This window comes from Prinia subflava, chromosome 5 (assembly GCF_021018805.1).
Source record: "Prinia subflava isolate CZ2003 ecotype Zambia chromosome 5, Cam_Psub_1.2, whole genome shotgun sequence".
NCBI classification, from domain to species: domain Eukaryota; kingdom Metazoa; phylum Chordata; class Aves; order Passeriformes; family Cisticolidae; genus Prinia; species Prinia subflava.
This window is the reverse complement of record NC_086251.1, coordinates 5062825-5090304: the sequence shown is the minus strand read 5'-3', so window position 1 is coordinate 5090304 and position 27480 is coordinate 5062825. Positions and strand designations below refer to the sequence as shown.

The following is a 27480-nucleotide window of genomic DNA, read 5'->3' as shown; positions in this document are numbered from 1 at the left end:
TTTTTGATTCCTCTTTTGCTCCATAAAATCAGAGGAAAAGCAAAGCAAAAGCATCCCTTGTTCCCTTTCTGTCCCTGTTGATTGGCCTCTCGTACATCACACAGTTCAAGCTGTATTAAGTCATAACCTCTTCTTACACAACTCCTTTCTGCGGAGAGCACAAAAAATACCTCCCACATAAGAGATGTCTGAAAACCCCTGTTATTTTACACTTACTAAAAGCATTTCTCTCCAGCTGGATATTAGGTCTGAAGACCCACTCAACACTTCTTCATCTAGAGCTAACTTTAGCCTACACAAGATGTATTTTCTGTACTTGCAGCAGCAAACAAGACCTTCAGACTTTTCACAAGGAAGACAGAATCAGAAACATGATAGAGAAAGCTACGACAGCAGAGATGTATTTGAGGCAGAGAAAAGTTTCTAAGATCCGATAGAAAGTGCTGTACATCTTTTTCCTTCCTATTTTTTAAGAGCTGGCTACTCTCACACCTGCCATGCTGTCCCTGGTCCATTTGTTTCACCTTGCATGTGTCAGTTTTCCTCAGTTGCACCAATTTCCTCACACTTCTCCACAGCCTTGTAAATGTGACATCAAGCATTGTCACCTCAACCATCCACTGCTTCCCTGTGGCTCTGGGTCATGATCCAGCCTTGCTCTGACCCAACAAACACGAGGATTGTTCTTCTACTCTGATGCTGAGTTTTAGGTAAGGCCACACGCAGAAACTTGGTACCAAACTGAGCCACAAAGAGACATCTCCAGTGTCCTGCATTCTGCTGTCTGCTATGGTTACCAACATGAACACAACACATGAACAAACCCATCCACAACGAGAACAGCTCATGCTCACAGCAAACCAGAAATAGCAGCATGGGAAACTTCACTTTCACTTAGTGCTTCACGTGAACTATCAGTAGTGACAATCCAGGCCTCCTAAAAACAAGGCAACACATTTAGGCCATGCAGTCTATTAAAACCGGGAGCAATACTCTGTTCTGACCTACAGAATCTTCTCTTAGCAAATGCTTGACACAGGACTTAATGACCAATGAAAAAAAAGGAAAATATTTCCTTGGACTGGTAGAAAACACTGATTTTTTTCAGAACCACTGAGAGAAATCAGATTTAGTCTAGAGCACAGCAATTTTTCATGGTTATTCCTTAACACACTATATGAAAGGACTTAGCTCCCAAAGCCATGTATTTAGAATACAGTTAAGACCACCTCCTCCAAACAGATTCCACTGTCAAATTCAGTGTTTTCAGATATTCTGCTTATACCTTCTAAGGAGCAAAATAAATCACTCCAAGCAAATAGGCAAGAACATTTTATTGTGACATTGCAGCTTTACCCTTCTCAAGTAATACAGAGTCCTCCCAAATGTCCTTACCAGCCAATTTAAATATTTCATCTACATCACTAGTTTATAAAATTTCTCTAAGATCTGCATATTTTTGACTGATTTAACACCAAAACAGAAGCAAAAGAACAAACTCTTGAAAACATAAAAATGTTGCATCGTGGCACATTTACCCTTTAACAGAAAGTAAGAAAAACCTCCCTACTGACCTTCACGCCGAGTGAGGAAAAAGATAAATATCCACAGCTCTTTGTCCCATCTGGTAGGATTTTAAGATCCATCTATGCATGTATTATCACAGAACAAAGTTTTAGCCACACTGAACCACCTAAGGAGATTTTAGGTTCCACAGTTTTTACATGCATTCCTTCCTCGGCGTGCTGACTACAGGACAGAGATTCTGTGCACCTACAGTGGTTTCAAATTAAAAATACACCATAAGTCAACTTAGAGAAACATCCATTAGTAACTAACAGAAAGCATCACAAGAAGGTCTCACAACAGCTTCCTAAAACATTCAGGTTCCTGAAATCACAGTTTTGAAATATAAAAACTCTCTCTCCCCTGTAACTGAGATCTATTTACACGAAGGTTTTTAGAAGGTGTAACTCAGCTCTAGTCACTGTCATCCGAGCCCCCTTCGGAGCCCTCCTCGTTGGATGCCTCTGGCTCGGACTCGTTGCCAGAAGCTCTGGCGGAGCCCTCGCGCTCCGAGCCCCTCTCGGAGTCCCTGTCGGAGTCGGCGCTGCGCGAAGCCGGGCGCGACTCGTTGTCGGAGGCGCCGGAGCCGCGGCTCCTGCCCGACTGCACGGACTCGTTGTCCGACTGCTCCGACTCCGAGCGCCGCCTCTTCCTGGGGGAGCCGTCGCTGTCGGAGTCGTCGTCGGAGGCGCGGGCGCTGGAGCGCCGGGGGCTGCCTGCCTCGCTGCCCGACTTGTTCCTGGCGTCGGAATCGCTGTCGGAAACGATGCGCTTGCTGTGCTGCTGCTCCCCGTCCTCAGAATCGCTGTTGCTGTTTCGGGCGTGCCTGTGGGGGAAAAGGGGATGAAAAAGTGCTCCCCATAGCTGATAAATAAAGCAGGACACCAGGATTTGGGTCGTGCTAGTGTTGGAAGAATGAGTGGAGTTATTTTGCACTGGGAAGGGATGTTGTGAGTAGAATGACAAATTTCTCGTTATCTTCGCGTTATCTCACTAACACTGCATTTTCTCTTGAGGGTATGCATTGAAACTCTAAGCTCGTACAAAGTTAATTAAGGTTCTTACCCATCATCAGCAATTTTGAGTTTGTCCTCGTCAGAAGAATCATCACTTGATGAAATGATGGCTTTTGATTTGATCTTTCCTTTCATTGAAGGAGGCAGACGTTCTGGTTTGGGCTGTATAGGGGCAAAACAAAGGGCTGCTTGTTCATGTGGCACAGGGCCCAAATGTAGAAATACATTCTGAAAACCAGACATCTTTTAAAATATTTTCCATTTACTATCACTTAATTCTAGATGGCTTTGGAAATATCCTTTTCATCCTTGAAGCAGCAATAGCAACAGGGGAGGAGGATAAAAATAAGCTCTAAGGCCAGTTGGCTTCAAGAGGTTTTGAGGTAATTTTCAACACTAATAAATCTCTCTTGACCAGGGTAATGCTGAACTCCAAATGCATATTTAGAGAGTGATGCAGTTACTCAGGGTTTAACTTACAGCCTTCTTCTTCTCTGCTTTGGGTGGACGTCGCTTTTTAGGCCGCGGGCCATTTTCGTGTTCTTCATCATCGCTCCCCTCCTCTGCCTTCTGGGGTCTTGAACAGAAACACATTTTATATGGCATTATAAAGTGTAATATTGCAAAAACCCTTAAAACATACAGAAATACCAGTCTGAAGAAATGTCCCGTTCATCAAGTGTTACTCCTCCTTCTTCTGCAGTGGTTGTTTAAGTCTTATAATGTGCAATGTGTATGTAAAAAATAACCATGTGGCCTCTTGGTAAGAGTTTGGTTTTAAACTGTTACAAAAGACTGCAGAGAATTTACTTAAAAGCCCTACTATTGCTCAGAGAAGTCTAATATTAAATGAACATTAATGAATAATTAATGAATTCAAGTATCAGCTACCTCCTCCTCTTCTTCTTCTTTCTCTCACCCTCCTCTTCCTCCCCATCCTGTTCACTGCCACTGCCCTTCCTCTTCTTTTTCTTCCTAGAGACGGGCAGATCTTCATCACTGTCATCATTGACAAACTCATCAAACTCCCCTGTTCCTTTTTTGGAACGCTGCAAGAAGCACAGACAACACAACCTGTTATTCACATCCCAGTCACAAAGCTACCAGGAAACACTTCAACATGGAAATTGAGCTGAACATGTTCTGGAGGAGATGAAAATGCAGACCTTCTAGAGCCTATGGGAAAGTTGGCACAAGATGGGTGTCATTTAAAAACTGATTCCAAACTGGCACATAATAAGATAATCTTCCATTATTTTAACAATTGAACACATTTTAGTGATGCCACCATGCTCAGAACTTGTAAGTATTAGCTTCCAATTTTGACATTTTAGTATTAAACCTGTGCCATTTTACTCAGTAGAGCATAGAAGTTTGAAATTAAAACCCTGTGCTCCTGCAAAAGACCATGTATCAGAAGGGGAAAATAAAGGAGGTTTAAAAGAAAGAAAAAAAAAAGATATTAAAAAATTCTGTTCTACCCTGCCTCCACCACCACCACGTTTTTTCTCCTTTGATCCTTCTACTTCACCAGTGAACATCAGAATATTCTTGGTCTTCTCCACATATTGAGCTCTTTGTTCCAGAAGTTTCTTCTGCTCTTCTTTTTCTCTCAGGCGCTTCTCCTCCTGAAACACCAAGGAAGCCAACCATTACCACTGTATTTGGTAATCACCACTGTGGTGATTATATCAGCAGAGACAGGAATGATTTGCTGTCAGAAGACTGGGAAATTGCTTTTTGATGCTCTGTGTCACAGCAGAAGGTGCCCATGGGGAAAAAAAAAAAGAGATTTTTTGCAAAAAGTTTTCTAGAAAAAAGCCCACGGTAGAATAGGGCTGATGGCAGAACTTCTGGCACATCTGCTTTATTTTCATTATGCAACTAAATACAACTGAGGCTATGGGGAAGAAAGAGCATCACCTGTTAGCTGTGATATTTTCAGCTACAACTTCCTATGACTAAGAAAAACAGCTACTAGGTACCACCCCAGAGCACCAGGAGCACACCTATTGTCAGTGTGCACACTCGTAAAATGCAATGTACAGCAGTGAGTGGAACAAAACCTGTTCTTTAAGCAGTTTCTGGCGAAGCAGCTCCTTCTCCTGCTCCTGCTTGGCACGCAGCTCCCTCTCCTCCTCATCCTGCTTGCGTGCCCGAGCCACGTGATACTGGGCCTGGCTCAGCAAGTCAGAGCACTGCCTGCAAAATCCGAGGTTCTCAGGTAAGGCAAGGGGCAAACACAAAAAGAAATGCTTTTATGCAGTGCCTGCATCACAACATGATGTTCATATTCCCAGTGAACTAAAAAAACAGCTACTTGAAATAGCACAAAGAAGAGCAGTGCAGGTTTTTGAGTGAATGAAAGCATTTTTAGTAAGCTAATTTATCTTAAAAGGTATCACTTCAGAACATATTGCTTCACACTTCAAACTTAGCCAATTCACATAGAGAAAACTCACACATGAACATAAAAGGAATCATGCCAACCAATTTGGAGAGCTTCAGAAGTATAGTTAACAAGAACTTGTATTTCATCACAACAACCTAACAAACCTAATTGGAAAGGCAGGGCAAAATTCAAGCTTAAAATACCCAGGAGTGTAAGAGTTCAGGTTGCATAAAGTGTCCAAGTCACACGAAACATTAAAGCAAGGTGCTTTCAACACCCTTTTGGCTGATGCCAAAATAACATTTTTTCTAATATTAAAATTTTCTTTTCTCACAAAGTGCTTCAAAGATACCCACTCAGATGTACAGTACAGGAAGAGGGCTATGGAAATCTTCCAAGAATGTGCAGAAGTGAAACAAACACAGGAAAAGAATGAAACAGTAGTAGGGAGTGACCCTGCACTTGTATTTCTACTGTTCTAACAAAGTGACAGTCGAAATTTTGGAATTCCGTTTTAATTAAAAAAAAAAAAAAAAAGACAAAAATATTCCACTTAGAATCTAAATGAAGGATTTTGTGGGTTGTTTTGTGTTTTATTTTTTTTTTTACCTGGCTTCTGTAGCAGCAAGTGCCAAGTCAAATCTCATCTTATCACCTACTTTACTCAAGTAACTGAAGTACCTGAAGGAAATCACAAGAAACCAAAGTAAGCAAATATGGCATTACTTACATATTTATTACAATTTTGCCTTAAAACAAAGCATTTACTCCTGAATTACAAACCTGTAAAAGTCAAAGAGATGAGGAAATCTCACCAATCTCCTCTGTGCCAACACCTTTTAATACAGCACCTTTTAACAGTTAGAAAGTGCATTCAGAGTTTCCCAAATTTAAAGCATTCTAAAACCACTCTGGAGAGGAAAAATTCTAAAAATTCTAAAGAGAGTTCTGAGATTTCATTTGCTGGCTCCTACCAGTGAGGACATTGCTGACCCCAACAGATTGATTCCTTATCTGTCACAGATTACATGCCTGAATTCAGCATAAGAGAAGGAAGGAAAACTTGTTTTTCAAAAATCCTTTCAGAACAGCCCCCTTGACCTACTGGACAGGTCCTTGAGAATACAACAAACTTCCAAGTAGATCAATAACTTATGATGATCAGTGCTTTGAAAAGTTTCTCCAATTTAAAAGAAAATTACTCCTAACTTTAAAGATTGCCACAGTTTCTTCCCATATATCCTCAGACACATTTCAAATGAAGTGTTTTTGTGCTAGACTCAAATTCTTGGGTATATGAATACAATAATTCCTTGCTTGAGGTCTAGACTATGGAGAGTATTTTCCAAAAATTTTGGTTAATAGGCAAAAATAAATTCATGTGACTTCTTCAAGACAATAAATAACACTCTTCTCATTAAGTTAGAACTTGTGTCCTCAACATAACAGCAGAGCTAAGAATGCACAGATCATGCACCAGCTACACCTAGAGCAGGATAAATGGTTGAAAGCTCTGTTCAAGGATGGTGACAACTGGATCAGATTAATCACACTGGTGTCTGCACAAAATTTTAAATTATTGCTTTTTAAACAGACCTACAATATCTCAAATGCACTTAAGAAACCGCTTTTGTTCTTAAACTGTGACAGCACCTGGGCTTTGCTTGCCAAAAGGAGGGTGAAATTAGTTTTAAAGGACTGCCAGTCATTAAATATGTTTATGTAAGATAAACATATTTGCTTTTAAAACCTATAGTTTGCTTTAAAAAAAGTCATAAAATAGTATTCAAGTTGTAGAACTTTTCAACTGTGCATCTCTGGGAAGAACAGCATCTTGGTCACAGCAATAACAAAACTCTTTGAGAAACACATTGGCACCTGGTCAAACAAAACTGGGTCTGGAACAAAATCCGAACACACAGTTTCGTCAGGCCCAACCTTTTGTTTTCCTACTAAAAACTCTACAATTGCACAGTGCTTTGTAGAAGGTGATTGCTCTTCTAACCAGATTGGTGCCCAAGACTACAGGTATACTGTAAGGGAACAAGAAAATAGATTATAATGATTAGAAACAAATGCTCTTTACCTATGGGCCAGTTCCAGTTCTTTCACAGCATTAAGCACTTCCTTCAGGTTGCTTTTTTCATCTTTCAGGACAGAGGTAGCAAGTCTCTGCAGCACTAAAGCCACATTAAACATGAGGACTGTATCACTTGGAGCCACATGCCTGGCCTGGAAAACCATGTTTTTAAGATAAGGTACAATGGGATACAGAAATGACATACAGAGAGAAAACACCATCATTTCAATCCCAAATGTTAAGAAACACAAACACACATCAACTGACAGTAATTTTGTTCTGTAATCCATGATGTTCTAGATCCATACCTTTAACAAAGTTTGTTTGCATTCCTGTAATTTGCCACATTTAAACAGGGCTCGGGCCAAATACAACAACACTTCAGTGTTTTGATGCTTGTAGAACTTTCTGAGGCAGTTTTCATACTGAAATAAAAGAAAGAAAAATCAAAAGGCAACAGTGGTTTGTTATTTTGGTTAGCTAACTCCAGCAAATGTTTCTACTCCTAAAAAGCATTACTGCTAATATGCCTTTTGTTTTTTAAAGAAGTGTGTTATGCTACATGGGTGCCTCCTTTTCAATGATCAGAACATTTCTCTCCTATTCCATAGCAAGTACCTGCTTTTTTCTAGGAACTGGCTGCAGCCCAGAAGGCTCTGCAGGTCTTAAATAGAAAAGAATACTTTTTAAAATACCATTTACTGCAACAAAGTCCAACCAACATGACTCATTTTAAGACCACTCAAATATTCTCCACAGTATGGGAGGGGGATAAACAATCTATTTTCTTTATTCATATCTGATATTTTGCCATTTGAAATATATCTAATATAGTAATTCCATATATCTAACTAGTTAGTTAAAAAAAGAATCCAGACTTTGCAGATAACTCAACATCAAGTTTGCTCTGTCCATCCAGCTGAGGAACTGGATATCAGGCCATGCCAAGGGATATCAGTTTCCCTAAAGTCATCTAAAAGATGACTTGTTATCATAACTTTCATGGGTCTAGAATTAAAGGCTTAAAAACCACCAAACTTTATAATTTTCAGTAAAAAGCATCTTCTGTTTGACATATTCTTTTCTCAAGGAACCCTTCACCCTCTCCAAGCCTCTAAAATTGCAAAAAACACAAAGTAAATTCTATTTACAGCTCAACTACAGAAAAACTGCCCTGACCTGTAACACCTGAGGTTGTTACTCTTGGATCTCACTGTGCTGTGAGCACCCAGTTTTCACTCACCTTCAGCATCACAGATTTTGTGTTTTGCTCAAGCCTGCCTCAGATTTGTGTGCTTTAGGGTAGAGAACTCAGTAGGATAATTATTGTGGCTGCAGTAAGCTGGGCTAGTAAATTCAATTTGTCTCCCTTTGAGTCCAATATCATGTATTTCACACTGTGACAGCACAGCAGAACCCATGGAAGAATAAAACACTTCAGTAAATAAACACATTTCTAATAACAACTTTTCTTAAATAACTTAAAAAATAAGTAAAATATTTTTTCCTCCCAAATTGACAGGTGCAAGTGATACCCACTTCTCCACTGTAATTCCCTGCTTAAACAATTGCTAAAATGAGATTTTCATTAGGCTTTTTGTCAATAAAAATAGACAAAGTGCTAAAAAAACCAACAGATCCCATTCAAGCACAACAGACTGAATGTGACTATGTTGCCAATGCTTGCTAACATCAGTTCACTGGAGGCCAGTGACTGCTGAGCTCCTGATCATGTAAGAGAGGCCCAGCAACACTTCTTGATTAAGCATCCCAAAAAGCTTCAGAATAGCTCTGAGTGAAGCATTCTTGAGCCTCAACAAGGACTCAAATGACACAAGCTTGTTCTTACTTTCTGTCCTGTGTCAGCATATGCTGTGTTTTTAAGCTTATTTGTAGGCTTTTCATGAGCTAATTGAGCCAATTTATTCAGAATAGGTTGACACTTGAACGTTTACTTGCTTGGGCAGGTCAGGTCAAACTAGCTGACCTCAATAGATTTCTTCCAACATGAATTATTTTGTGATTTTCACTGTGGTGAGTGAAATTACAGCCCAGTCAGCTTTTAAGACAGCTCTTAAAGCATTCACATGGTCATGTACAAGAACAAAAATAGGAATTGTTGCTATTTAAAAGAAAATCCCAGCAGCAAATTGTATTTACTTGCTTTGGAAACATCTGAATGCAAATCACATACAGTAACTACACTGACTGAAACCCCTCTGACTAATAATTTATTCCACCACCAAAATTCTAACCCTGCTACCAAAAAAAAGTATCAAAAGTTGACAGGTGCTTTGTTACCCCTCGCTCACATCTGGCAGTCTGTTACTAAATCTTGACTTGACAGCCAACAGCTTCTTAGAAATAGGCCTAAAAGTTGTTAAAACACTGCTCAGAAACCTTCCCAGCTGCCCTGACAACAAAGAGACATCTAGAAGTCATCTAAGGCAAGACAGGAGGTAGTTGAAGAAAGTGGAGCTGTTACCATCTGCACAGCACTGATGTACTGCTTCTGCTCCACGTAGATGTGTGCCAAATTCAGCCACACGTCGCTGATGTCTGCTGTGGCCTCTCTCACTTGGGCAAAAACATCACGAGCCTCACGGAAATAACCTTTGTGTGCCAAGACAGCTCCTGAGGGCAGAGGAATATGGACACTGTGAGCTCCCTGGTTCATGCACTGTGCACTTCTACCACAGAAAATTCAATACTGCCTCAATAAAATTCAAAACCAGACATAGCTGCCATTTCCTGGGCTCCACTCTACAGTGCTCAGGCCCTGAAAAGCAATTCTCTGTTAAAGCATGAATCTTAAGAACATGATCACTTCTGAAGGAAAACCAGAGTCTGATATTCACCTATGCCATTAGCAGCATACAAATTCTTGGGGTCATTTCTGAGGACTTGCTTGTAGATGGCTAAGGCACGGTCCTGGTGACGTTTCTCCTGCAGAAAGAAATGCCCCAATTCATCACTCACTTCTACAGTGGGGTATTAAAAATTTACCCAGAGGTTTTATGAACTAGAAGATGCCAAGCAGACATCAAGAAGAGACTCTGAATAGCTAACAACATTCAAAAAATGAACAAACAAACCCACACACAGGGCAGAGAGATGCCCATTACCTTTTCTCTGTCTCTTGTGGGTTGATGGAGAGTCTGCAACCAGACGTTGCCAAGAGCCAGCATGGAATAAGTATCATTTTGTGTGGAGGGCTGCTTCAATATTCTTTCAAATTTCTTCTGTCCTGGACCCCACTCTTGTTTAGCCAAATGAAGATTGCCAATCAGAGACCAAGCATCTGGATGATCCTAAATAAAAATCCACTCTAAGTTACAAAAGCACTCTTTTCCTTTGCAAGGGTTCTTTTTCAAGAATAAAGTGTTACTCTTCTTAAATGTAATTCCATAATCAAAAGAACCCCAAATGAAACAGAGAGCAGCCCTCTCTTCTTCTCTTAGTTTATGTGAACCAACAAAATAAAAACACAAAAGAAGGAAAATTAAATTTTAAATTAACTTATTATTTAGAGTGTTTTAATGTTAAACACTGTAAAGGGTTACAAACCTGATTTATTTGAAGTGCTTCTTTAAACCAGTCAGAAGCCTCATAGAAATTCCCTTTATCCCTGGCCATGGCTCCCAAGCGCAAGTAGCCTGAAAATAAAAATAGAAAACAAAACAAAAATCAGGGAACAGGGTAAAGTCATCTTGAAGAAAGAAAATATTGTCCACGCATGAATTTCAAAAGAAATCTTTCTCTTGATCAGCTAAGGACAGCAAACACTAAGACATCTTTCATATTCTATTCACAACCAGAAATATGATGGGAAGAGGAATTTGCACCTGTGATGGCCACACAAAAACTGCAGGTTTTGAATAGTTGAAGTATTGTAAATAGTTAAATTGGCTTCATAAGTTAAAGACAACTGAAAAATCACAAAGAAAGAGGGATCCATCAGTTAGATCATTCTTCTCCCTCCACTTTAAATAGATCTCCCTCTCCACAAGCTTTGGGAAGGGTATCCACAAGTGACAATGGAAAACAAGCAGGGAAAAGGCTACAGATGAACGTGGGGCATGATGTGTGCTGCAGCTTGTGGCAAAGTACAGCTCAGCCCCAAAACTACTGTGCAAACAAGGGAAGACAGACATAAGAAGAGCAGGAGACACTGTCAACCAGAAGATTTTTGGCATTGTAAGGACGAGCATAGAACTGAAACACCAAATGTTTCTTACAATCTACGTAATTGGGATGTTCTCTCAGAATGTTTTTGTAGAGCTTTTCCGCCTCGTGGAATTCACACATGGCCTCGTAGAGCCTGGCAAGGTTGTAGGATGTTGTCACAGAGATGGCGTTGTAGTAATGCTCATCGTGCTCAGCCTCTGCCTTCGCACGGTCCAGCGACGCCAGGAAGTATTTCTGAAGCACAGGAAGAAAAGGGGAATGAAGCACTCCAGAACATCCTCAAAGAAAAACTTCTGTGTGATCCAGAAACACCACTCAAACTGTGAGTAGCTGCATACCTTTGCCTCTCCCAGGTTTCCCAGCCTGAAGTGCAGGGCACCCACGTTATTCAGGATCTCTGGAGGGACATCAGCCTGCACCTTCTCCTGCAGAATGCGTGTGGCTGTTCCATAGGCGGACAGAGCACCCTTTGGAAAGAAACAGAACGTGGATGAAAGAAAGAAGGGAGTGAGCTCCACATGCTCCTATGAAAAACACACACATCATTCACCAAGTGTGTATTAATAATACCTGTATATCAGTCTGTTCTAGAATTTGGGCTAGCTCAATCCATGCCTCTACATCATCAGGATATTGTTCTGTGACTTTCTTTAAATGCCCCTGAAAAACAGCAGAAGAGAATTATGCTACTTCAATAACACACAGCCTGTTAAAAAATGGAAATAAAACAAAGAGTGAAGGCATTAACCTTAACACTAGAAAGATATACCATACTGCAAAAGCAAACATCCTAAACATCTGCACAGTAAAAAATCTGCATTAGTTTCCTTCCTTCATTATTCTATTCCTCTCTAGAACAGAAAATCTGCTCCAAGTCTTAAAGAAGCAAAGGCTATTACACCAATACGTAAAGAGAAATGTCTAACATTTCTTGCATTTATCTACCCAACATTAGATTTAAAATACTTTTCATTTAAAAAAAAAAGCATTGCTGTCTTTCCAGATAAGCCAAGACAATTGCTTTCTAGAAATCACCAGCTCAGGAAATCATGAGCTGACTTCCCATCTTCAGAGGATTTTATATTTATATATGGAAAGAATTCTGCCCTTTTCATGTACCAAATAGAGACATGAAGCTGGGGGTTCTCTAAATTCCTGGACGTGCTTTACCCAGAGCCCAGCGTAGTCTCAGTTCTGTCCAGAAGTTGTGACTCTTCACAGACAGGAAGATCCCTCATGATGGCCCATATGAAATATTCCATGTCTACAGCCATCTAACCCTGAGTTTTATTCAGCTTAAGGAACAACCTGATTTCAAGTCTCATTTCCAAGTCCTACTCTTGAATGTGATGCTGGCAGAAGGAAAACTCACCTTTGCAATATCCCGTTTCTCCTGGTCTTCTGAAGCTGCATAAAGAGATCCAAGGATTTTCATAGTCTCATAATTGTTAGGATAGGCTTTCAAGACTTTTTCAAAGCACTGTGAAGCATTCTCTTTGTCCCCTCGATAAATGTACATTTGACCCAATCCAAAGAACGGAAGCACGAAAGAAGATGAGGCAAACTGAGTGGCCTGGTAATAATACTGGAAAGCTTGATCATAATCTTCCTAATCAAAAGGAATTAAATGAAGAACAGTCAGTGGCTTTAAAGGTGACCTTCTGCATGAACTTTTGTGACAGAGACTTTTTTAAAATGTGAGCTCAAAGGGGACTCTTACAAGCTACCCTACCTGCACGTGAAAAGACCTGGCCAGCTGGTAACAGCTCTCTGCCTGCATCGCTTCCACCTCTGTGTTATGGAAAGCATGAAGAGCCAGGTGTTGTACCTTACCATAGTCCTGGCAAAAAAAAAAGGCAATGAATGAAATTTGGAAGTCTTCACTTTATTTATTATGGTCAGGTGATTTTATGATTTAAACATGAATTTTAGGATTTAAACATGGAAAATATAACAAAGCTTTAGCCTCAGCGCTGACTAAATAACAACAGATTTAGCTTTAGCTGTTACTGTTCTTTTCTCTGTTCCATGTTTAAAAGCATGGTGGAGTGAGGAGGGGGAAAAGCAAACCAACAAAAACCCCAAACCAACCAAAAAAAACAATCCCAAACATCAAAAACTCAAAACCCCATCAGGGCACAAAGTTGATTTTAAGTAAGTGTACCTTTTCTTGGTTTTCTTGAGAAAGGTTTATACAAAATTCAGGCCAAAAACCTCACACTTGTTCATCTAGATTAACAGATATTAGGCACCTGATGAAATGTGTTTGAATCTAAAACCAGAACTCTTGCTGTTCAGAGGTTATCAGGCATTTAACTGTAAAATTTCAGTGATCTCTTACCTTCTTGAAAAAGAAGTGATTAGCCAAGTGATTCAACACCATTGGATTACTGGGATCAATGGTGTAAGCCCTGGAGAGGAGTTGAACACCATTCTTGATGGAATCAGCCTAAATGAAACATTGACAGGTATCAGCAGCACCTCAATATCTGTATCTTATTAGCATTTCAAAACTCAGGACTTCTGACACCACCACACTGAGCTCACAAAAAAAAAGTTAAACTCAGCTACTGGATTTTCCTGCAGCATACAGGTGGAAAATGGGAAATGAAGCTACCATAAAAGGATGGAAAAGGGCAAAGCAGGACTTTCTAGCATAAAAAAAAGTAAAAAACCCCAAAGGATTTAGTCTTGATGTCCTTTGACATGTCACACTCACAGCCTGATGGCCTTCCCTCTGTTCCTTCTACTGCTCAGTGACCCTAGTGCCTGCTTGGTTTAGGTTTTGATATTTCACTCAATTCATTCAACACTGGAATGAAGCCTTTATCATGTTCAAAATCTAACCAACAACTTAAGATCTCATTTTATAATCAGTACAAGTTTGAGGTGTTCACATAACAATATCATTGCACCAACTTACTCTTTTCTAAAGAAACTTTACACCTTAAAGAAAGCTTCCCATGGGTGAAAATGTGACTTACCTAGAAGTTCAAACCCACAACTGATAAAATAACTGCTCTTTATTTACGACAACCATGAAATCTGTATGACAAGCATGTCAGCTTAATCTGTACTTATTTCTGAACAAAACCACAAAAAAATGCTATCAAGAAATCATCTAACTTCTGTGCTTTACTTTGTAATTATGATGAGCAGAAAGCTGTCTTATTGATTAAGTTTTAAGAGGTTAAAAAGTAACATGAAGGCAGCTAAAAAATCAATTTCAGTTTGAATGGGTGCAATCTTTCCAAACCTAGCATAACAATACACCTGGATAAAGAGATATTGAATCATTCCCGCCTTCATTTTCAAAGGTAAATGTGGTTTATAATCACACTGTGCTTTTGTCCAAGTTCTCCAGGAACTTGAGTCTGTAGTAGATCCAGTAGATGGGCAGAGGTCCCAAAGCTCTAAATGCTTCCATTTAAGAAAAACACACCAGAGACACCTCAATGAGGACACAGTGGTCTCAACCCTGACCTGACATCGTAACATCTTCTAGGAGGAAGAAACATTAAAAATATCTAAGCACAAAAAAGATAGCAATTAGTCTGATACTCAGAGAGAATCTTTTCCCTTCCCTGTGTCAACTCTTTGATGTTACACTAACTTTTACTACAGAGCTGGGAGAACAGTTTGAAGTAAAGCACAGATGATCTATTTCTTAGAAAGAACACAAAACATCTTGGAGTGGCTCAGCTTTTAATCACAGCTTTTTGAATCTTCAGGAGAGTGGGTTCATCCCTTGACTTCAGTCAAAAGATTTTCAGGAAAAGAAAAATACCAAGATATTCATCTGTGAAATTTATGAAAATTTGACTTTAGAGTATTTTTGGTTCTCTCTGTAGTTTTATGAAAAAGCCTCTCATGCCCACTTTTTTTTTTTTAGTTTCTTCATGGAAGCATTAACAGGGTTTTTCTTCCCTCATGAAGTAGTAAGAAATTTTCAGCCATTCTGTGCTAACAAAAGATTTGTCTAGGGAACTACAGAAAGCAGCACACTACATTTTAGCCACATACAATTATGTAACAATATTTATTTTTAAAAAAAACCCTTAAGGGTCTCATCCTCCAGCAATAATATCTGAGATGGTTAACCCATGCTAAGAAAGTTATGATCCCAACTAAGCTATATTTGCATGTATTCTTCCAGTGATACAATTCTTAGAAAGGTGGATCACCACTTAATTGCACTTTTAACAGCCCAGTTAAAATTTCTTCTTGCCTACTCTTTGGCTTACCCTGCAGCATGCATGGCTGTATGTAACTTTGAAAATTTGATCTTAACTCCCAAACTTCTAAAAAACTTGTTCTAACCTCTTGGGAATGTATCTTTTATCTTGACCTCCCTTCACATATCTCACCATGGATTTTTATTATTTTAAATGAACCAGTTAACCTAGCACTGTTTTTCTGTACCTAACTCTTCCATAAATAACAGAATTGAAGATTTTTAGCAATAGAAGAAAGCAATTCATAATATGCTGCTCACATCACAAGCACCTATCTATAATATCATTCAACAGCAGCACAGACTTAAAACTATTCACCCATAAAAGTTATCACCCATTTTATAACTGGACTATCTTTGAAAGGATAAAAAATTTATTTTTTCTAGCTAGAAGAAAGTAAGCTGAGCATGGATTGCTGCTAACCAGACTCACCTCCTTATTATTGAGCTCCAGAACAGCCAGTCCAACCAGGGCCCCCACACACTTGGAGTTGAGCTCCAGGGCCCTGCTGAAGGCCAGGCGAGCTTTTTCCAGCTTGTTCAGCTTCACAAAGCAGTGGCCCATTCCCAACCGAACCTCGGCTAGAGAACAACACAATGGCTCAGAATCCCAAAGTTTCAACTTTATGCCTTTTTTTTTTTCACAATCTGGAGCAAAAGCAGAATTTTTCATAGGTTCTTAAAGCCTGTAAGGCCATGTAACAATTTGCTGTTTTTCAAGGCAGCAGCCCATACTTGGCTGGCCACAAAATGAACTTGAATGTATTAGTAAGAATTTATTTCTTCATAAACCACAGAACACTGATCTGTCTTCCACAGACTCCCATGCCAAACAAATAAAAAATCACTTTCATGAGAATGTATTAAAAAATAATAGAGAAAAGCATTAAAAAATTGCCAGATAGAAGGGCTGGACATTTCTTATGTAAGTTAAGTTCACCCCAGACGAGCAGGTCTTCAGAAAACATGGATGAATAAAGAAGTCAGCTGGCATTTCTCCTCAAATGATCAACTGATTTACATGCTGTTTATCATCCTCCAACTTCCATGGCCAAGTACAGATGACCAATACAGAAAATTCACATCATACTGTCCTTTCAGACTGCTTGTCATCTAAGAGTACAGAGAATTTATAAACAGCAGTTTCAACCTAGTGTTTGTTAGAAAAAGGGGAGCAAAGGGAAGATGTTTGTTGAAAAGGAAGGCTTTTGTAGCAAGCACTCTTATGGTAAAGCAGACCACAGAACACACATAACTTTTCAATAAACCTTTTCTCAGAGAGGTTATGGCAAAGTCTGTCACATCTCTCAAGAGACTTTCAAGTATTTATGATCTCAACGTAAATACCTTGAATTAATGTATCTAAATCCCATGTATCATTTTTACAGCCACTAAAAATCACATTCCCGGATTTTTGCATAAACAATATAATACAAGACCAGCAAAACTCACATCATGCACTCTAAGTAGAATTTTGCTTTTTATGTCTTGCTTCATTACTGTTGTTTTTTCTTCAGCTTTATTCCAAGAGCTTACAGAGAAAGAAATTCTGCAAGTCTTGAACAGTTCCCTCCTTCCCCATACAACTGTAATTTCTCTTAGATGCAAAATCCCATTTTGTAATACCGCTTTAAAAGTGAATACTTAAAAAAAGAAAAGAATTTTCCTAAACACAACTTCCTTCTCTAAATATTAAGAAATACTTCAAGTCAATGAGTCCCTAAATCCCTCTAATGAGGGCTAAGAGTCTTTTGACAGATGTAGACCACAAAAATGCCCTTTGAATTTGAATTAGGAAGACCTGAGTTAGTTTGCAAGCACAGCAAGTACCTCCAGTAGCAAATGCTTTCTGTCTTACCTGGGCAGCCTGGATTGGTACGCAGTGCTTTCTTGTAGTAGGCAAGGGCTCCTCTATAATCCTTCTTGTTGAAAGAAATGCATGCCTTACCTGTTAGAACACACCACGAATAAAACCAAGATTATAAACCAGAAGCTCAAGTATTATTTGGTTAACTTGTGCTGCGCCCATTTTCAAAAGTTACAGTTTAAAAATAACAGAAATTTCAGAAGAAAATTTTTATTACATTTGATGATGTCAAGTATATGAAAAAAGCAAACATGAAAATAAATTAAATTTACATTTTCATCTTTTTCTGCAGAAATTTAATTCCTTATTGGTCCAAAGGAAAGACACTTACTAAGACTAGTGAAGGACTTAAATTACAAGTGCTACAGTCTGTTGATCCCTCACTAGTGGTAATTTCACCCTTGTCCAGCTTCATTACCACCACCAGGGAAGCATAAACAGCTGGACTGGATCTGTGCCCATGGGTCTCAGAAGATGCCAGCTAGCACTGCATGTTTTCTAGATCTTCCACCTGTGTGTACTTTCCAAATTTGAATTAATCTCTGCCATGTGTATTTTGATCACATTCTCTCTACACACACCCTCTTAAGCACTTCATTCATTCCAAAACTCAATCAGAGAGACCAGGTTTTTACAAATATCCATAAACTCGTACCGAGTAGGGCAGGAATATTATTTGGAGACTGGTTGAGCACGAAGTGGAACTGTGCATCAGCTTGGTCCATCTTATCCCCTTCAAGCAGGCAAAAGCAGGCTCTTCCCAATAGGTGATTCTAGACAAGGAAAAGAATTTGCAATACTTTTATCTTTGTAAAAGATGAAGTTTGGACTATAATGCTTATAATGCTTTTAACAATTAAATTATTTCTCTTACACTTATCAAGCAAGAGAATACAAATCCTTCCCTCCCAGCCTCCAAAGCTGACTGAAGTAGTTGTATCAGGTGTGCCAAGCTACAGAGATTTTTTCCTGGTGGCACCATGTACATTTCACATACAAGTTTTGCTTACAAGTGACTTTAAAGCATAAGCACTTTCTATCTTCCCTTGGGTGAATCAATCTTTGTTTTCTTTACAATCACTAACTCACAAAAATGGCTCTTTGATCAGACCTGGGTTTTACCTGGTCGTACATGATGATTTTGTCAGCCATAGTGTACAGCAGGGTGGCCTGGGTGATGAGCTCCTTCTTGTTGTCCTTGTTCTTCTCCTTGCGAGCCTGCTGCACGTAGTAGGCTGCCAGAGTGTCCAGACATGTCATCTGGTCCTTCTCGTGGTCTCTGTAGTCCAGGTTGCCATCGATGCGAGCGGCCTCCAGCAGCTTCACAAAGTCTTCTGTTTTGCCTTGCTTGTAGTACTCCAGCTACACGACACAGTTACAGCAGACAGTGCCACCCCAGTGAGTGCATAACATATCAAGGTGATGCTTTAGATATCACACACGCTCTTTTTTTAACCCAGAATGTAGGGATATAGCAGAAATAAATGCAGGTATCATCAGAGAAATTCTGATAATGTGAAATATTTTTCTGTCCTAGAATCATTGAATGGTCTGGAATGGAAGGGATATTGAAGATAATCTCATTCCAATCCTCCTGCCATGGGCAGGGACACTTTCCACCAGGACAGGTTGCTCAAAGGCCTATCCAACCTGCCCTTGAACATTTCCAGGGATGGGGTACCCACAACTTTTAAGGGCAACTTGTGCCAGTGCCTCACCACCTCAAAATGTAAGTTTTTGGCCTATTTATAAGTGAAGAATCCACTGGTCTTCCTCTTTGAACTTCTTTCATGTTTTAACATTTAACCATACTTTCCACAGCATAGCTTTTTTATGAAGCACGTAGTCAAAGGCAGAAACCAGGAAAAGTATGGATTGAGGGGAAAAAATATAGAAAGCAATGCTCAAGAGGCATGGTTTCAGGAAAAAGAGATGAAATTAAAATCCTAATATGCATGTATCAATCAGAACCATCTGGCCTAAAACCAATGACTGAATGACCCCATAAAGTTCCTGTTCAGAGCTCAGTTATCCCTGGTCATAAGAGTATGGAAATGGAAATGATTTGATTATGTGAATGCAGTATTTAAACACACAATTTGTATCTGTACTGACCGCTAGGGCGATCCATATGTGCAGCTGGGTGTGTTCCTGCTTCAATATACTTATAACTTCATCACCCTCGGGCAACTGATCGAAGTCAAGCTCAATAACCTAGGACCAAACAACACAGATCATCCTTTCATAAAGCATTAAAAACATCATCTGGCATTGAGCTCAAAGGAAACTGGACCTGTCAGAGCACAAAACATAAATAATTATTTGTGTTTAAACAAGGTTATGGACAAAGGAAGGAGAGATAATATATTGCATTCTGTATGAGATAAAAGCGATGGCCTCTCTTTAAAGAAAAGACAAACCAATGTTTGGGACACAAGTGAGGGAGAATAAGCAGAGATCCTAATTCAGCTTCTTTCACTATGGACTTCATGCTCAGAATCAGCTAATAATCAACTTGATTGCACGCTGCTGACTTTCTAAAACTTTTCCTACAGGTAATATAGAGATCTGGCTCAGAGACAAAATCTTCCAAGTCATCTGCTGTCAGAAATTCAATACCTAAGGCTTAGATTCCTGAAATTTTGTAAAGGCATCTTTATGCCCTAAGAAATTAGGAGAGTATTGAAGCAGCTAAATTGCTGAATATTCACAAGTATAGATAGGAGCAGCAAATGATATCAAGAACTTTTCATCATTCAGGTACTGTTTTGTGAGTACTAGTCTCCCATGTTGATCTAATCCTCTGATATGACAAAATGAGGAAAAAGGAACACGTACTCCCCAGATGGGATATTTGGGAACACAATTTAACAGCTTGTTAATTCACCTTACTCAGCCATGCTACCTTTAATAATTAGCCATCTGTGTTACAAGTTAATTTTACAGCAAGAAAGAAGTGCAGTTGTTGTACCCTGACTGCCAATGCTGGGACTCCTCTATAGGCTGAATTAGAGCAATCCAGTTTATAAACGCTTATAGTTTTGACCATGCAAGACTTTGGAGTAGTAGCAAAAATATTTCTGCTTAACTTTTGCTCATTTTAGTTCTGAGTTTGTCTTGCATAACACCTCCTCTTTGACAGATAATGGCCTAATCTGTCAACTAAAATAGTTGTGAATGAGAAACAGATATTACAAACACAGCAAATAAACACAGAAGTAAAAAAGAGCAGGGGTAAGTGGTTGGGTATTTTATTCATTCCTTAGTGATTAATTCAGAACATTGGGATTCAAATAGTCCTAGCCTGAACAGTAGCACCAAGATCACAATTCATGTTGACACCTCAGACAGATATTTCTGCCACAGAAGAAAAAGCCCTTGAACACGTAAACGCCATAGAATAAACTAATTTTGTGAGACTTAAAACTTCAATGGCAGCCATACAGAAATTTGTTTCCATATCTATATTTGTGCATATATGAATGTCTGTGTGCATACGAACATATGTATACATGAATGTATATATGTACATATATAGAAGAGTAGGGATACAGATGTTCACAGAGAATATTCTTCAACCTGTAGGCATTATGTCTCAACACCTTACTTAGCTACACTATTAATTTAGTATCTGCCATGGAACGATTTCACGTCAAACTTTGTTCTACGCTGCAAATTTCCACATACTTCTCCTGAATCTTTCTAACCTTGGCTTGTGACAGTGTACCTTAAATGAAGGAAAGTTGAACAAGTTTTTAGTCCCACGGTGAAATAACTCTACAGAGTGACTCCTCTGCCCTGCCTGTGTCTATGCGCTGCTTGAGGAACACCAAAAACCCCTGACACACCAAAGCGGGGCAGAATGTGTCCGGACTCACACCTGCGACCCCGGCACGGCGGCTGCGAGCGCCACTCGCGCCCCGAGCCCGGGGCACAACCACGGGCGGCAGCGGCGACCGCCGGCGCCCCGGCACGGATCGCCCTCCCCGCCCCTTCCCCGCCGCCTCCCCGCGCCCCACTCGCCTCGTCGGTGTCCCGGAGAGGGATCTCGATGGAGCCCCGCGACATCTTGGCGACGGCGCTGCCGGAGCCGGGGCCGCCGCGCGCACTTCCCCTCACGGCAGCGCCCGACCCGGACGTGCTCGGGAGCGGAGCGGGGCGGAGCGGGGCGGAGCGGGGCGGAGCGGGGCGGAGCGGGGCGGAGCGGGGCGGAGCGGGGCGGAGCGGGGCGGAGCGGGGCGGAGCGGGGCGGAGCGGGGCGGAGCGGGGCGGAGCGGGGCGGAGCGGGGCCGCCCCCTGGACGCTGTGAGCGCGGTGTGAGGGCGGTGTAAGGGCAGTGCCCGCTCATCCCAGCACACACCACACACCTGCCCCTGGGAATTGGTATATAAACACCTCTGTAAGCCCAAAAGGCAGCGCTGCGTGTTCGCGTGTACGCGCACCCGCTGGTAAATCGAGGGGGGTCACCTGGGTGCTCCCTCAGACGGCGCCTCGCCTCACGGCGTCTCGAAAGATGTGAAAATAACCGCGTTAAAACGAGCGGGTTTTCCCCATCTTCGTGGGAAACCAGTGGGTAAATCCAAATTGGTATTATCCGACTAGCTCAGCTGGTGTAATACTTTCGATGCGTGTTTGCAATTTTTCAGGCACAGCTGGGCCGACTGTATTCCGGTTAGGTGAGTGTTTTTAATTACAAATACGGATTAGAGCCCCCTCTGTGTGAGGGACTCAGCCCCTCAGAGGTGCAAAGTCAAGAAGGAATTGCACAATTGGGCTCCTAAATTGTGTTTTTCTAATTATGATGCCAGACGCATTGCATATTTGGATCAAACACACAAGGACAGTAACCTAGGACCCATCTTGGTCCTTTTTACTGTTGTACCAAGGGAAAAAAGAAGGTAGTAAGACTAAAAGATCCTCAGAGACATTTCTACAGAAATTATTTTTAAAAACTCCAACCTCCGATGTTATTTACACCACCTGTTAAACCTAGAGCTAACTTGATTTTTGTCCTGTAGCTCATCATCCACAGACTACAAAATTTTGAATGAATCGATACTCACAACTGTAAGGCATTAAATTAGTTAATTTTATTTTAAAAATAAGTATGAATTGCTGTAATACTATATGTTACAGTGGCAATGACTTGCAGTGTCACCTGTTTTGTGAAGCCAAAGTAAGTAGTGTTTTTAATTACTTAACATTTTGAATGTAACCTTCTGAATTTTCTTTATGCACTAATTATTCTGAACTGAGTTACTTGCTCCAATGTATTGTACCAAATATTTCTTCACCTCTTTGGGTAGATTTCTTCCATAAATGCCTATTTTAGAGAAACGTGACAGGGAAGCTGAGTGATGTTGAAATTTATGGGAGGGAGTGTGGAATTTTTGCACAAAAAACATGCCAGAACCAAAGTTAAGCAGAGTTAAATGCTGACTAATAGATGCTCATAATTCCTAAGCCTTATTTTTTGATTTATAGGCCGATTTTTCAGAAATATACTACTTTTTAGATATTTCAGTTAATGCTGAAGCTATTTGAATTGAAAAGACAGCTTATTCCTGAGGTATTTGTTTACCAGTGTCTGTAGAAAATGAGATTTTTGTCATGGACAGAAAACTGGGTTTAATGCAAGTTTTTACAGAGTCAAACCTTAAGAATATTATGCCAAAGTTAAAGGGGGAGAACAATTCTTGCTCCCTGGTGCAAACCTACTACACGCATTTTAAGTAGTTTAAAATTTTATTACTATAGTATTGACTTTTATGTTGGAAGCAGGAAGACTCTTTTTTTTTCCATATACACTCACAACAATAAGTTACTGTTGGCTATGTAGCATCTCTTTAGTGTGTAAATGATTGTTCTAGTGAAAAGCGCTGGGTTTTTTTTCACTTTATGAGTGCTTAGGGACATTTCAAGAAAAGAGGCTTGTGTTATCCTGCTGTCTTCTGTTATTATTTCTTTGAATTTTATTACTGGGGAAATATAATTTACCACTTTTAAGCTTGGATTGTTAAGAAGGTCTTGTTAAACAAGAAAAACTTATATTAAAGTAAGATGCAGCAAATTGAACTGTCATTTGTGATATATGTTATATACAGTAAAAAACACACTCTGAAAATTTCATTATCATATAGAATTATAAGCCTTTATCAGGAATAAAAATTGAGCTTAATGAAGCTACTTGAAAACCAGTATTAAAAAAAAGACCTCTACCTACCTAACCACTACTCTTTGCAAGCAAATTACCAAGCAATTATCAATTAAACAATTCCCATTTGTGCTTCAGGTGCATGTCCTTAAATAAACAAGCCCCAGTTGGGAACAGCTGGTTGGTCAGAGCAGGATGTTTTAGTAGCAAAATATCTTTACAGCTGAGTTCTAGGATGAAAAACTCTGTGCTTCAGGTAGGGCAGTGGCAAAATGCACCTGGAGGGGCTGTCCAGGGCCATCAGAATTGATTTATCTGCTTTAGGCCTGACACAATATGTACATCTTGAAAAGGTAGTAAGCAGTAAAGTGCTGGGCAGATGGGTTTAAAAAGTGCTAAAGTTTAGTAAAGTGCTGGGCAGATGGGTTTAACAAGTGCTAAAAATGAGTTTAATCGGCTTTTTAAAAATTTAATTAGATATTTTAATGTTGTGCTAGTTCCAGAGGCTATTAGCCACTGTATCTCAAACTTGTTGCTTTAAGGAGTTAGGATTTTCTCTCCTGGTAAGGTAAGGTAAGGAATTATAAAGTGGGCCATATTAAATGGATTTTGAGCAATGTTATTGCTGTTTTTTTCCTTCAAAACAACATGAGGTGTAACAAACCAGGGCTGGAAGAATGGATGGTCCTTACTGGTTTATGTTAATGTTTCACTGGAAGGTGTTGTGGTTTTGCAGACCAAGAAATACTTTTTTGTAGCTACTAAAAGCTGTAGTATTTTATGCTGGATAAAAGGATTATTAACTTTCATTACTACTTTTTTCCCATGTTTCTTCACATGATTGTTTGCCTTACTTATCTGATAAACATAATTATGCTCTACTGAGTTAGAGGGTCACCTAAACCTACAGAGTTGCCTGTTCAGTTTTTGTTAGCTTTTTTCACAGATAGCCATCTACCACCTCCATAGTGCATTTAGTAGGTATAAAAGTGTGGTTTAAAAGAATGAATCAGAAGAACAGTCCTGTCTTGGCTTTTCTTCATAGAGTTTCTCTTAGGAAACTCGAGAGAGGCAGCTGTAGGATGCAGGAGACTTTTGTTCTGTCTCCTGTGGGGCTGGTGGGAACTGAGGAGTGCCATAAGAAGTTAGCAGTACAAGTGCAATTCTGTGAAGTTCATTTTTTTAATGCTTAAATCCTCCCCAGCTTTCTAAATATAAAGCTGTCCGTGCAAGTACGGTGTAATTATTGCCACCTTCTGGCAAGCACAGGGATGAGTCCTATTCAGTCACTCTCCAGCGTTCTGTTCACAGAGGATTTGGACTCTGGAGTTCAATATTCTCTCTTTTTATAGCTTTGCACTTTGCTGTCGGAGTCACCCTTTTGGCTTTGGCTTAGTGTTTTCCAACGTGTCAAACATTTTACTTGTTTTTTGAGAGATGTGATTGATAAACAGTGAGTTGTTCAGTGATGAATTTTATTTGAATGATAAACAGCTCATAAACAAAGAGTTACTGGGAAAAGGCCGATTATTCCTCCCCCTCCTCTCTTTTCCTGGTTGAGGCTGTTTTTAGGGATTATCCATCAGCATTTCAGGCTTAAAATGCATGTCAGCAATTAATGGGACAAGTGAGGATTACACAAAAGGCTGTGGAGGTATCAGATGACACTGCAGTGCTGAAATGGAAAGAATGAAAATATCACTGATTTTTGGTATAGAATGTTTGCTGGAAAAATTGGACTCTTAAATAGAGTTACACCTAGAGAGAGATGAACCTGCTTTAAAATCAGTATTAAAAAAAAGGCCTCTACCTACCTACCCACTATTCTTTGCAAGCAAATTACCAAGCAATTATCAATTCAGCAATTCCCATTTGTGCTTCAGGTGAATGTCCTTAAGTAAACAAGCCCCAATTGGATACAGCTGGCAAGAGATATTAACAGAGATATTAATTTTTAATCAATTTACTTATGCTGAACATGAAGAATTTTGCCATTCTGTATCCTCTCTCTTTTAGAAATACTTAGTTTACAAAAGCTTACACTTGTTCAGAGGAAAGCTGAAAAGAAACAAAAGTTTGAGGTGGAGACTACACTGATTATTCCTTGCCAAACTTTCTTCCAGGAGGATGTCTGGGTTCTGGTACCACATTCTTTGAAATGAGCAGTACATTTCTAACTCATTAAATCATATTAGTGCTTCCATGGAAGTATTAGCAGCCAACCCACGAATAACTGAGATGTAGCATCTCTGTCATCCTCTAGTCTTTTTTGATTAAATTAGTCTACATGAAATGTTTGGAGGTTTTTTGACAGGTACTTGGCCCTAAGATGTTGGCATTTGATAATGACAGTTGTTTTTCATAAAATGCTTAGAATAAAATACTTTCCCTATTCAATGGAATGTTATTTGTGTACTGAAAATGGAAATACAAGGCTGCAGAATAAATATAGAAGTCTAAATCTTCTGGTAGGATAATGGTACTTTGGAAAATGTTAGAAAGTAGTGGAGAAACTTAACCTTAATTTAAACTGTATCCTGTTTGTGTTATATCCCTTTTAAAACAATTCTTTGCATTCTGAAATCTGTGCATGCTCTGTAAACCCCAAGTTTTTAACAGAAAGCTTAAGGAAGGGAAAAACACATTATGGAAGCAAGGACTTGAGTGCAGAGTCAGTTCCAAAAATAACAGTGAGCACTTGTGCTGAAGTTCTCAGGAAGGATGAAGCCTGAGAATCAGCCTGAAGATGAAGAAAGCTTATGGGAATATGTCAACAAATCTTTCTCTGTTTCCTGGAGGTGACTGCTTGTTCTAACATCCTTTTCGTTAATGTGATTTATATTATAAACTCTATGCTGACTTCTATACATAGGAATTAAATAGAAAAAACCAATTGATTTTCATGCATCTGACACCCCAAATCCTTTCTCTGATAATTTACTTTTCTTCTATGTCTCCTTTATTTTTTTCTCTTAAAGAACCCTTTCTGCTTTTGTTAAAGCCCTATAAGTGACAATGTTTATACAGATTGATATCCTTATTTCTTGTGGGCAGAATCCTGTCCTGCTAGATGAGATCTGAGTGATCTGTTCAGTTTTTCTCCTCCCCAATGTTCCATTAACATCTCTTACTTTTCAGATAGAAGTCATTAATTTTTCTTGAGCACACTAACAACTTTTGCTCCGAGGGAAATGACAATAAATATATGGGAGAGAAAAGTAATAATTCTAATTTCTTTCCCACTCAAGGTGGGAGCTATTATTATACTGGATCTAATTACTAGTTGTAAAGTAGGAATATTATCTGCAATTTGTTTCATCCCAGGAAGATGGTGTGCACTTTTCAAACATGGCCTTTATGCCAACGATTCTGTGTTATGTCTTAACATGCATCTTGCTAATAATGAAAACTATTTTTTGTCATCTTACATTGGGGATGAAAAACATCAGATGACTTTAGAACTCCAGTGCAATAGCACAATGTGTATCCAGCTATTAATTTATTTAAGAAATGTCTGTTCTGTGTTTCTCCCAGCAGTGTTTATTTGCACGTCCTTCTTGGAAGGCCGGGGACACTTTGTGCGGTGATTTGAGAAGCGCTGTGGGCAGGTGCTCCAAGGCTTTCAGATCTCCTATCAACACGTGAGTTCACAATTCACTTGATCCATGCAAGCAGAGCCATTGATTCTGGACTAAGCAGGAGCCTGGCTGTCTTCTTTAAGGCCTCAGGTTGGAAGAGAACCAGTAAATGTTATCAGGCAGAAGCAGAAGTTATTTTAAGATGCAGGGAGGTACTCTAAGGAAGGGTTCACTAGATCATTTGGGACCTATTGCTTCATATTGCTCTGAGTAGATGTTCTTGCTCAACCTCTAATGCCACGTGGCAAGGGGGTAATGGTGATGTGTGAGCAGCAAGAAGTATTCACTTAAAAGTAGTTTGACTGAGTACCAGTGAAATGTAACTTCCCAGAAGCAGGTAATCAC

General features: G+C 39.7%; 1 protein-coding gene across 1 annotated transcript; it reads right to left on the bottom strand.

Annotated features, from left to right (window-relative positions):
* Positions 1-1319: 1319 nt before the first annotated feature.
* Positions 1320-21480, bottom strand: CTR9 (CTR9 homolog, Paf1/RNA polymerase II complex component). Its single transcript, XM_063397689.1, has 25 exons — positions 21367-21480; positions 19459-19557; positions 18466-18705; positions 17999-18116; positions 17335-17424; positions 15910-16058; positions 13584-13691; positions 12975-13082; positions 12615-12851; positions 11813-11902; positions 11581-11709; positions 11293-11476; positions 10622-10710; positions 10180-10365; positions 9913-10000; positions 9540-9688; positions 7363-7479; positions 7061-7206; positions 5584-5655; positions 4649-4784; positions 4064-4210; positions 3474-3631; positions 3063-3159; positions 2632-2744; positions 1320-2392 (listed from the first exon to the last, which is right to left on the bottom strand). The coding sequence occupies exons 1-25, from the start codon at positions 21409-21411 to the stop codon at positions 1981-1983; spliced, it is 3507 nt and encodes a 1168-aa protein (XP_063253759.1). The 5' UTR covers positions 21412-21480; the 3' UTR covers positions 1320-1980.
* Between the last annotated feature and the right edge of the window lie 6000 nt (positions 21481-27480).